Source organism: Convolutriloba macropyga, chromosome 13 (assembly GCF_964194025.1).
Source record: "Convolutriloba macropyga chromosome 13, txConMacr16.3, whole genome shotgun sequence".
Lineage (NCBI taxonomy): Eukaryota > Metazoa > Xenacoelomorpha > Acoela > Convolutidae > Convolutriloba > Convolutriloba macropyga.
Window position 1 is genome coordinate 27,882,889 of NC_134480.1, and position 12,190 is coordinate 27,895,078.

At 38.7% G+C, this 12,190-nt stretch overlaps 1 protein-coding gene across 1 annotated transcript in view; it reads right to left on the bottom strand.

Moving 5' to 3' along the window:
- Positions 1–3,117: 3,117 nt before the first annotated feature.
- LOC142351543 (NPC intracellular cholesterol transporter 2-like) overlaps positions 3,118–12,190 on the bottom strand; it is a 32,946-nt gene continuing 23,873 nt past the window's right edge. Inside the window, exons 5-6 of the mRNA XM_075403626.1 lie at positions 4,845–5,029; positions 3,118–3,344 (exon numbers count right to left, since the gene is read on the bottom strand). Of these exons, the coding sequence (XP_075259741.1) occupies positions 3,255–3,344; positions 4,845–5,029 (275 nt within the window). The 3' untranslated portion in view covers positions 3,118–3,254. The remainder of the gene's footprint in view (positions 3,345–4,844; positions 5,030–12,190) is intronic.

Below are 12,190 nucleotides of genomic sequence, written 5' to 3' on the forward strand. Positions count from 1 at the left end.
AGAGAGATTTTTCCATCTTTATGATATTTGTTTGAGATCCGAAGAAAATACGGCACACAGACAACAAATACAATGAAATGAACAGTGCGGGCGCAAATTACACAAGAACGAGTTTCGCTTACGCACAACTGGTAATAGGAAAAAAAGTTGTTAACGTTTATTGGGTGCTTCAAAAGCAACAAGTGAACCACTCTTTTTTTTAAAAAAATAGTTGATTTTGAAAACATATTGTATATCTTGGCCAAGAGCCATGAGCCATTCACAGGGGTTGAGTAACTTTTTAGCAAATTGTTTCCCGTCATTTGATTTCTGATTCATATTTTTTAAAAGTCAAAATGTATCAAAGCTCGCTTCATAATAAATTACAAAATAAGCACAACTTAATTTCAAAAATTCATAATTAAATTTTCAGTTCTTTTTTCATTTTTTATACGTTTACATATGCTGCGCACTTGTCACTTGTAATTTTCAAATTTACAGTTCTGTCATTTTGAAACAAGCATCAGACTGAACTACTCCCAACAAAATTCAAAAAGTTGTTGATGCATATACCATATATCTGATTACGTTTTTTCGAATTCAATAATTTTGTCAAACAGCCATCAGAATCATTTATATTTCGTTAACAGAGAAATTTACTAAATTTCGCAGTAAAACTGTAGTGATCGTGCATCATTCTGGCAGAACATTGGATATCACGAACAAATCTAAAAATGAACACTCATTTTTCCAGATGCATTTCGATGACCAAATGCCCTGATAATATTCAAGGCATTTGATGTACAAGCACAATCAGTTTAAACTTTTCAATTTCCAGGTCGAGAAATTATTGCTAAAAATGCAAAATATGTAAGATTGGCGGTGAAAGAGTTGAATTTATGTAAGATCAACGCTTGCAACATCGATAAGAAAGTCTTGCCGTCTCTGGACGTAAATATTACATAATTTTGCCGTTCTAAGCATAGATCTTGCATAATTTTTTGTTTAAATTATCATTGATTTTGCATAATTTTGCGTTAAATTTAGCGTTGATCTTACATATTTAAGTCCGATTATATTACGTTCCAATTATTAGAGAACGCGGTTCTTAGGAAAAGTGAGGTACAGTGTGACAGTGATAGAAGAAGTGACATGCATGAAAAATGTGAGAGGTTCGAGTCTTACAGACAGAGTTCTAAGAGTTCAATTTTTTTAACATCTACTTTTACAAACCCAAAATTATTTAAAAACTACGCTTAAAATCGCAAATTTTTCGTAAGATCTGCGCTTAGAAACTCACGCAAAATTATGTAAGATCTACGGTTAGAAACGCATATTTATGCATGATCTACTCCTAATAACGCAAAATTGTGTGATATCTACGACAGAAATGCAAAGATTTGAAAGATCTACGCTTAGAAACGTGAATTATAACGCAATCACCGCAAAAATATTGAAGAAAATTGCGATGCATTGTCATCGTTAGTTGCCGCTTACCTTACATAATTTTTGCGAAAATCCTTGGCCCTGGTCATTTTATTTCTCGTTTAGGTTTCTCTATGGAGGGAAGCATAGTTTTCAGCTCATTTGTCGTCTATTCTTTGATAAATGAATTTTTTATGTATTCTTAAATTAAATGAATATGTATGTATTCTTATTCGAATTATTTTTCAACTGAAAATATTATCCGTGATTCGCGTAATAATTTGAAATATCTAAATATTTCTCCACAAAACGGTAATAATAATAGTTTTTAAAATAAATCTTTTCAAACGAACGAATTGTTTTATTTCATGCATTAACTGATCCACTTTACCCTCATTGTTAAAGAGTTTCACAAAAGACAAATTTTACTTTTGAATCTAGCATCAGATTTCTCTTTTCTCCAGACAAACTTATTTTTGGCAAGAGTCACCCTTTTGCTTGGTAATTTTACTAAAAACATTCAACTATTTACTGTAGAACGTTTAAAAATATGGTAATTTTAAGGTGATTTTGCCTTAACTCAAGTTGAGATAAAGTTATTGCAAACATTACCTTAACAACAACCCGGGTCGAGACCGAATGGTTAACTTGTAAGAACTTGCAAGTTTCTTGTAAAAGATGGTTAACTTGTAAGATTTTGCAACTTTCTTGCAAAAGAGGGTTAACTTGTAAGAACTTGCAAGTCGAATGGTTAACTTGTAAGAACTTGTAAGTAGAATGGTTAACTTGTAAGAACTTGCAAGGCGAATGGCTAACTTGTAAGTTTCTTGCGAGTTCGTTCCGGTCGAGCACAACTCTTATTGGTTAATTCAATATAAAATTCAGTCATTTACCTTAGAAAGCGCGTGGGAGTTAGTTGCTCAGTTTGGATAACATAATAAAATTCGACCTAAGTAGACAAAACGGTTACTTTTTGAATTTTATCAATTCAAGAGAGTTCCTTTTGCAATTTCATTTAAAAACTGTAGATCTCACTTAGCTTTATCGCGTTCTCAAAAATGTTCCCAAAATATTGACTTTGATTGAATTTTCAAATTCATATGTCAGTATTTTCTCAAAATAATTTAGTGGCCCTTCATTTTTATACTTTTTTAATAATTTATTCACACTTTTCCAGATTCGATTATTTTCAAACATCCATTTACATTCATGTCTTGCAACATTTTTTTTACGGTTTCGGGCGTATGTGTATGTGTGTGTGTGTATGTGGGTATGTGCGTGTGTGTGTGTGAGAGAGCGTGTATGTGTGTGTGTGTGCGCGCGCGCGTGTGTGCGTGCGTGGTGTGTGTGTGGGGGTGTGTGTGTGCGAATGGTTAACTTGTAAGTAACTTGTAAGTCGAATGGTTAACTTGTAAGAGCCTTGTAAGTCGAATGGTTAACTTGTAAGAACTTGCAAGTCGAAGGGTTAACTTGTAAGAACTTGCAAGTTTTTGGAAGAAAAACTTGCAAGGCGATGCATCGCCTTGTAAGTTTCTGCCAGAAACTTGCAAGATCTTACAAGATAACCATTCGGCCTCGACCCGGGAATTCACCTTAACTCCGTTGAGGTATATTTACCTTAACTTTATTCAATGTGTGAATAAGAAACTCTGAAAATTTGCAACAAGGTTCCAGTGACCGGTAGGTATTTATAAACGAGGAAAATTCAATAAAAGAGGTTGCGCAATATGGTGAAATTTTGAGTGCAGATTTCCAAGTCAATCAAATCACTTCAAGTCAGATTTAAGTAATCAGATCCTTTTATATATTTATTACGTATATGAATCACTCTCAATAAAGTAAGAATTTTGTCAATTGATCTGTAAAGCGAATGCGAAGCACGTCAAATAGTCGCTTGATCCTTTCTTGTCCGCGATTTTGACCTCAACTGCAAGTGTGAGCTAAAAAAACAATACTTATAAAAACAAGATAATGTTTTGCTAATAACTGTTTCAATATGTCGAAAGTTGGTGAATGCGAAAGTAGGCACAACAGTCCGAAATAATGAAATATTTATGCAATCTTCTATAAATAATACTTTGTTAACCGTTACAGTAAAAACTGTACATAGTATTTCCAACGTATATAATCTATTCCAGTGTACCAAAGAAACAATAAACGTCGTTTTTTGAGCTCTTTTCCCTACTACAGTAGGCGGATCTTTTCATCATTAGCCCCCTGCAAAGACGGGGGGGGGGGGGGCTATTCTTGCCATGCTGTGTTAATTATTCGAATTGGAATAGAAAACGAAAAGAATTGCGCCGCGGCTTCCGACAAGATTCCCACAGCGCAACAGAGGCATGGCCGTGAACAATGGTCCGCAATTGCGCTTAACCTGATATTCGTCTATCTAAACTGTAGGCCAAGTAATATTGTGGTAAAGTAAAGTACAGAAGTGGGCGATTCTCTACTAGGCACCAAAGGGAGGGAGGGGCAATTGTTGAAAAGATCTCAATAGGCATGTCATTTAACTAGTGCAATTTTTCTAGATTCATTTTCTTGATTCTTATAAATAAATAAGCCTTATAAGCGCAATATTTTTCTTTATTTTGAGCTTAGAAAAAATAAAACACTGTCAATAGTTAACTTTTGCAAACCACAGTTTAGATCAAACTAGTCACACTGTTAATCAAACCTTGAAATACCTTGATATGAACTTATTAAAAATTGAACATTTTGCCAAACGTGGAGACATGTAAACAAACTTGTAATTTTTTGCAAAAAATTCAAGAAACAAGATCTTGATAAGTTAAGCAATTGAGAACATCCAGAATCATACCACGACATGTCTGGTTTTGGGGTTCGAAAAACAAGATTTAGGAAGAGTTAGTAGGATTATATAATGATTGTAGGAAAAAAGTTTTCTAGAAAATTCAATACATGAGCTTTGAGATTTTTCCAATTTAATATGTGTTCCCGGATTTATTGAAAATGTTGATAGGACCACCTGATATGGCACGGTAAAAAACTGCGTTTTAACAATTTTCAAAACAGAACAACACAAGGCATTAAAGACTTTTGATTTCGGTACAAACTTTTTGTGGTTTTTCTGTTCTTCATTTTCGTTCCGATTTATCAAAATCTTGCATATCATGGCTAGGTGTATCAAGTTTCGTTTCACAGGGCGCGTGAGAGTTATTTTTCAGAATGCCGTACCACTTTTCTTAATTTTGAACAATTAATACTGAACAGTTGAAAAAATACTGGAACAATTACACGATTCGTACAAAGGTAGCTTTTTGTCGTACAAGAATCTTGGAGGATTGATATGCCACGCGAGATCTAGCAAGACTCTTTTTCAAAAAATGACGTTAGAGTAATTTTTAAAAAGGTCATGATTGACTAAAAGTGATAAATCTAACGCTTTACTTTAGTATTATTTTAGTAATAACATTGCTCACCGATGGATATTCCTCAAGCACTGGAACCTGAATATTGTACGAGTACACCTGGCCAGCTTTGATTGGACATGAGTCATAGTTCATTAAGTGGGAACAAACATTAGCATAGTCTCCGACCGAGTAGGGAACAGGAATAGATCTGATCAGTCCATACACATACGTGTAAGGCGCATCGGCATCCACGGCTGAAAACAAACAATTGACGTCACTCTTAACATCTCGATTTCACCTGCAGACTGAAGACCAAGCCCGGGTAGAGAAAATTTAAGAAAAATATGAATGAATAGAGATGAAAAAGGTGATTTTATCTGACTTTTTTCTGAGCTAATTTTAGCTGATTTAGATGACTTATCTAAAAAAACCAGCTAAATATCTCCCAAGTCGAGGAGTCCGCTCAAATTCCGCTCAAAAAAAATGGAAGAGATGACCGGAATGAGCGGAATTTGACCGGAATGAGCGGAATCGATAAAAAAAATGCAAGAAATGAGCGGAATTTGAGCGGAACAAAAAATGCAAGGAATGAGCGGAATTTGAGCGGGAAAAAAATGCAAGAAATGAGAGGAATTTGATCGGAATAAAAAATGCAGGAAATGAGCGGAATTTGACATGACCAAACGAGCGGAAACATTGAAATTCCAGAAACAGGGAAAGTATGTACACAAAGTATGTAAAAAAAGTTCAGGTAAATTTACTTGAACCAAGTTCAGGTAACTAGAAGTTCAGGTGAATTTCAGGTGTAACAGCACCTGAAAACCACCTGAAAAACACCTGAACTGTATTTCAGGTAAATTTTCACCTGAACAAGTTCAGGCGTGGTTATCTGAAAAATTTTGCATTGAGCAGTGTTGGAGCTGAGCTTAAGGAATAACAAGCTTGCATAGGCGGGGAAAATAGAAACAAAACACTTTCTGATGTCTTAGTCATTTAATAGTTATAGTTATAGTTCTAGTTACAGTTTGTCACGTGAGAAAAAAGAGAAAAAGGGGAAATAACAAAAAGCAACACACAGAACTCAACGTAGTAGCCGCAGAAAACGGCTGAAAGTATAACTCAGCAAAATATTGCAAAACAAATTGTCTTGAGCAGTAAATAACGTGTTACTGTGTCTTGAACTAGAAATATTCCTGAGCAGTAAATTGTTACTGTGTCTTGTATTCAAAATATTATTCTTGAGCAGTAAATTCTGTTACTGTGTCTTGCATCAACGAATTATTGGAGCTGAAATTCAACTGTTACAACCCCAACTTCTGGTATTCTCAACTTGTGAGTACAAACAGCAAAAGCAAACCTAGGTTTAAATTTAAATATTTTTGCACAAAAAGGTCTTAGACATATATCTTTGTCTTCGATTTGTTTTTTCTATCGGATTGAACTGGTATACATAAAGAGATCCCGTATTGTGTGATCTGTAGCAATCCAGTTCAAATTGATAGTTGAAAAAACTAAGATCAGCGAATAGTTACGAACTAAAATAGTTAATGCAACGGTTAGTACAGCAGAGCGGATATACAGTTACAAAAGCGAACTGCATAAACGAAGTATCCGGACAGATTTTGTAACCACTCAGAACGAACTGGGCGGTGTAAAACTTTCTTTGTGAAACACAAGGAAAGCAGCCGTTACATTTGGTCCGCCGACCCGGACAGTGGAATAAACTGCTGTCCAACCCCACAGTCGAAGTGACGAAGTCATCGACGAACGAGAACAAAACCCAACGAACATTTCAACAACGCAAAGCCAATTAGGCAAAGCAAATAGGAACGTTGAAAAGCAAAAACTAAATTAAAGCAAACAAATAAAGGAGCTGTAGAGATTCAAGCTGCAGTCCCGAAGTACACAAGAAGTGACTCCGTCACAGAGTCAAAGCGTTTTGGATCGACAGATCAACAACTTGCGAAACAAGTGGATTGAGAAACAGGAGGAAGGTTTTGAGCTCATTGATAATCAACATCGACCAAGCAAGCTCAAGACTCTTTATCAGCAGATACTGCAACTGGACGACAGCATTCAAAAACTCGTGAATAAGAAAGCTGAGACTCTCCGAGACCCAGATATTTCTTTAAAACGCAAACTTGAGAGAGAAAAATACTTTCAATATTTGAACGCAGAGTGGTTACCGTATATCCACGGAGAGACAAACATGTCAAGCCAGCAAAGCCAGTCAACTCTTCATGCCAATGAAGAGCAACCGCCTGCGAATAATGTGCATCAGTTAGAACAAAACGTTGGAATTCCAGAGTTTAACCAAAACCATGGTAACACAAGTAATGCAACGACGAACACGGTTACACGGACAATCAACCAGGATGCAGAAAACGTTTCGGAAACATCTTCAGTGAAACGTCGGGTTGAAGAACGAATAAAAGAATTTGAAATTGAATTTGAAAGGAAGTTGCAAATCGAACGAGCACAATTTGATCGAAAGAGGTTGGATCTAGAAACGCAAATGAAAGAACTAGAGATGCAACATCAGCTTCGGCAAAAGGAGCGAGACCTAGAGCGCCAATTGCAAAGAACAGCATTGGAGAAAGATGACTTACGTTCTCAATCGACTAAGGCACGTGACAATTCACCTTTCAATTGGACCCCAAAAGGGAGAGATGTCTCGGAGTGGGCGAATTCGATGAACGACACGCAAACACCAATTCGACCAAGAGCTCGCTTTGACGTCAGCCCTGAACGGAATAAGCAGAGGCATTACCCATGGTACCTAAACTCTCGCGAACGCTCAGTAAGTGTTGAAGGGCGGGATATATCGCCGATAGCTGGAAGGCACTACAACACTGGACATTCAAGCAGTAGTTTACCAAAATTGAGGTTGAACAATTTTGACGGAGACCCACTGGAGTGGCCTGAGTGGTCTAGCATGTTCATAGCAACAGTAGATAAACGCACGATTCCCGACTCAGAGAAAATGAGCCATTTGAAGACTCTGCTAACAGGCAAAGCAAAATCTGCAATCTCGGGAATGGGCTATTCTGGACAGTTTTACAGTGCTGCCTGGAACATTTTAGAAAAAAAATTTGGAAGACCGCATGTAATTATAGATGCGCAGCTTGAGAGCCTACGAAAAGCTAATCAAGTGAAACCTCATGATTCAACCAGCCTGATTAATTTTTCTGTTATTGTATCTAACTTCGTGAACGTGCTCAAAGAGTACAAACATATTGGTGATTTGCAATCAAGTTCGACATTGCACATGGCAGTTGATAAGCTACCTCAAGTTCTTAAAGAAAAATGGTGGTTCTACGTCGATGACAAAGACGAGGACTGGCCTGATCTAATCATGTTTGAAAAATGGCTATCACGAATGGCATTCGTGCATGAAGGGTTTTCAGCGTTTAAAGGGGAACGCAAAGAAGAAGACCGACGCAACACAAATAGAGAAAAACGATTCTCGAAGACATCGAACTTCAGTGCAAGTTCAAACCTGCAAGAAACCAAGCAAATGCAAAACAACAACTGTCCACTAGCGGATGGCACTCATAAAATATGGAACTGTCCAATATTTAAGAATATGAATGTCACCGATCGCTATGCAGCAGTGAGAAAAGAAGGCTTATGTTATGGATGTCTGGGGAAAGGTCATGCAATCAAAGATTGTAAAGTCCACCCGTGCGGTATAAATGGATGTACCAAAAAGCACAACAGACTGCTACACTAAGAAAACCAAATGGACGAGGGTAGTCACGCAGTTAACGTAAGCGCAGCAACAATCAACCAGAGTAACCAAGTTACTAGTTTTCTTCAAATAGTTCCGGTATCGGTTCAGAGTGGTGGTAACAGGTTGACTACCTACGCTTTCCTCGATAGTGGTTCAACAGTATCATTCATCGATCAAAGTGTTAAGGATCAACTACAAGCCAAAGGCACGGACGTTACCTTAAACATAGCTGGCATACATGGGACGCAAGATTTGAGGACAGAGAAGGTTCCTATCACAATAAAGGGACTACATTCAAAGGTGCATTCAATTGAAGCGTTTGCACACCCATCAATCTCGTTGGGAAACACAACATATGACTACAAGGAACTGAAGAACAAATTCAGACACCTGAATGTTCTCACTAACAGAACATTCAACCTGATGGAAGTAGGCATCATACTTGGACAAGATGCCTACGAAATTCAACGTCCATTGGACTATAAGATTGGAACATGAAGTGAGCCTTTCGCCGTCTTAACAGAATTAGGATGGGTAGTCAGTGGTCCCATGACAGGCAAGAAAAGTCAAAATGTTTGTCATTTTGCCTTCACAGAAGATGTGAAAGTGGCAGAAAATATCCAATCATGGTGGGACATAGAAACCTATGCTTCCAAAATAAATGTTGTAAGTCAATCAAAGAAAGAGCAGCAAGCTCAGAAACCTCTAGAGAGCACGACAACGTTTACAGGCGAGCGGTACGAAGTGGGCATGCTCTGGAATGAATCAGAACCCAGTCTTCCAAACAACTACAGCTCAGCCCTTGGTCAGCTCTACTCACTGGAACGAAGATTCCAACGAGACCCAAAGTTAAAAGAATTGTATCAACAGTCAATTGATACAGATGTTGAAAAGGGATTTGTGAAGATCCTTGGTAAATCGGAAGTCAAAGGCACTTTCGGAAGAGAGTGGTATTTGCCACACCATTCAGTACTAAACCCCAACAAACCGGGTAAAGTTCGCCGTATTTGCAACGCTGCAGCGAAATACAAGGATGTATGCCTAAATGACAAGTTGTTAGCCGGACCCGATCTACTACACGGATTGATCGGAACAATATTCAGATTTCGAGAAGGACCAATTGCCTTAACCGCAGATATTGAATCAATGTTTCTTCAAGTGCAAGTTCCTGATCGGGATAAAAGCTGCTTGAGATTCCTGTGGCGACCAACAATGAACGAACCTGTGCAAATTTACGAGTATCAGCGTCATGTTTTCGGAGCAAAGAGTTCCCCAACATGTGCCAACTACGCTCTGAAGCGAGTGGCGATCGATAACGAAGACGAGTTCCCAATTGCAGCAAAAACAATCCAAAACAACTTCTACATGGACGATTTCATCAAGTCAGTCGAAACACCTGAAGAAGCAATCAAAGTTCTCAAACAACTGCAACCTCTTCTCTCAAAACATGGATTTGAACTGAAGAAGTGGATCACCAATAGCGACGTGGTAACCAACGCAATCCCAGAGGACTTAAGATCAATCAGCAAAACAAAGCAGGTTGAAGTAGAACCCAGCCAGGAAGGGTCATCAGTGCTTGGGCTTCAGTGGACGATTACCGATGATAGTCTACAGGTTTGTAGAGGTACAAGCAAAGAAGTTGAGACCCCAATCACCCAAAGGAAGATCTTATCTCTAGTTTCTTCAGTGTTTGATCCTCTTGGACTGTTTGCACCATTCAGTGTCCATATGAGACGACTCCTGAAGAGCATCTGGCTCAAAAATGGACAACATTGGGACAACTCAGCAGAACCTAACGAAGAAGAAGAGTTTCTGAAGTGGAAGGCGCAGCTTCCAGAAGTAGCAGAAACCAGCATTGATAGAAGATACTTCAGCACAGCCAAGGACAAATGGGAACTTCATGTGTTTGCCAACGCATCTGAAGACACAATGTGCGCAGTGGCTTACCTACGTTCAAAGCCCAAAGAATACTCAGCAGATTTAGCATTTGTAATCGGAAAGTGCCGAGTCGCACCGATTCGACACCTTTCCATACCACGCTTGGAACTACAAGCAGCAGTGATGGCAGTGACACTTAAAGAACAGATAGTGAAGGAACACGAATCGAAGATTCAGAGTTGCAACTTATGGTCAGACTCCACTACCGTTCTGCAATGGATTCAGAGCTCCCACCGTAAGCAACAGGTGTTTGTTGCAAACAGAGTGGCTGAGATTTTGGACACAACTAATGTTTCACAGTGGAATCATGTGAGTGGTATTAACAATCCAGCTGACATCGGGACACGAGCAATCAATGTAAACGAACTTAAGAGAAGCGAATGGCTCACTGGGCCGGCCTGGTTGAAGCAACGAGAGAACGAATGGCCTGAACAGTTGAATTTAACATTTGCTTCAGATGAACAAAACGACGAAATGGTCTTCTCAGCAAAGGTTGAAGAGAAGAAGCCGATGATTCAGTGGGAACGATTCAGCAATTACAATCGACTAGTAAATACAATGGCATACGTACAGCGCGTATTTATAAAACACAAACCGGCAACAAAAACACTAAGTGTTGAAGAAAGAGAGGATGCACAAGCAAGCATCTTCAGACTACTGCAGCAAGAACAGTTTACTGAACAGATGAAATCTCTCAGGGCTGAAAGGGAAATTCCAAAAAACAGCAAAATCCTCCAGTTTTCACCATTCATAGATCAACAAGGACTTATTCGTGCTCAAGGCAGAATAGGTAAAAGTCATCTGAACTTCGAAACCAAGCATCCAATACTGTTACATTGGAAGCACCATGTAGTTGAATTATTCTTGCAAAATGAACATAAGAATAATCACCACGAAGGTACTGAACATGTCAGAAACATAGTCCAGCAAAAATTCTGGATCCTAGGCATACGAAATGCTTTGAGATCGATCAAAAACAAATGCATTAGATGTCGAAAGGGAAATGCCCAAACAAAGGCACCAGTAATGGCAAATCTACCTGAAGAACGATTAGTGGCATCAACAGTGTTCTCGAATGTGGGCGTAGACTATTTTGGACCATTCACAGTAAAGATTGGTCGAAGAAACGAAAAGCGTTGGTGTTGTCTATTCACATGCCTTACTGTACGTGCGGTACATATAGAGATTGTACCAAGATTAGACACTGATAGTTGTCTGAACGCAATCATGCGATTCATTGCACGAAGAGGCAAACCAGTCAAAATGATTAGCGATAACGGGACAAACTTCGTTGGAGCTGAAAAAGAACTGGCAGAGTATATAGCAGCATGGAACAGGGTGCCAATTGAAGAACATCTGATTCAACAAGGTATCAGATGGAAGTTCAACCCACCTGCAGCACCACACTTTGGAGGAGTGTGGGAAAGACTGGTTAGGAGTTGCAAGAAGGCAGTGTACGCAGTGCTGGGCAATCGACCGGTCACGGAGGACGTTCTGTCAACCACGATGTGTCTTGTTGAACAGACGCTGAATGCTAGACCCCTGACACAAGTCAGTTCTGATGCTACCGATTTAGAAGCTATTACTCCAAACCACTTCCTACTTGGCAACAAGAACCTTTGTTTACCGTATCTATCAGGTGCAGAGCAATTTGTTGATCATAGAAAGCTCTTCCGACAAACACAAGCTTACGCAGACCTCATCTGGGACAGATTCCGTAAAGAATACTTGCCAACGTTGAATA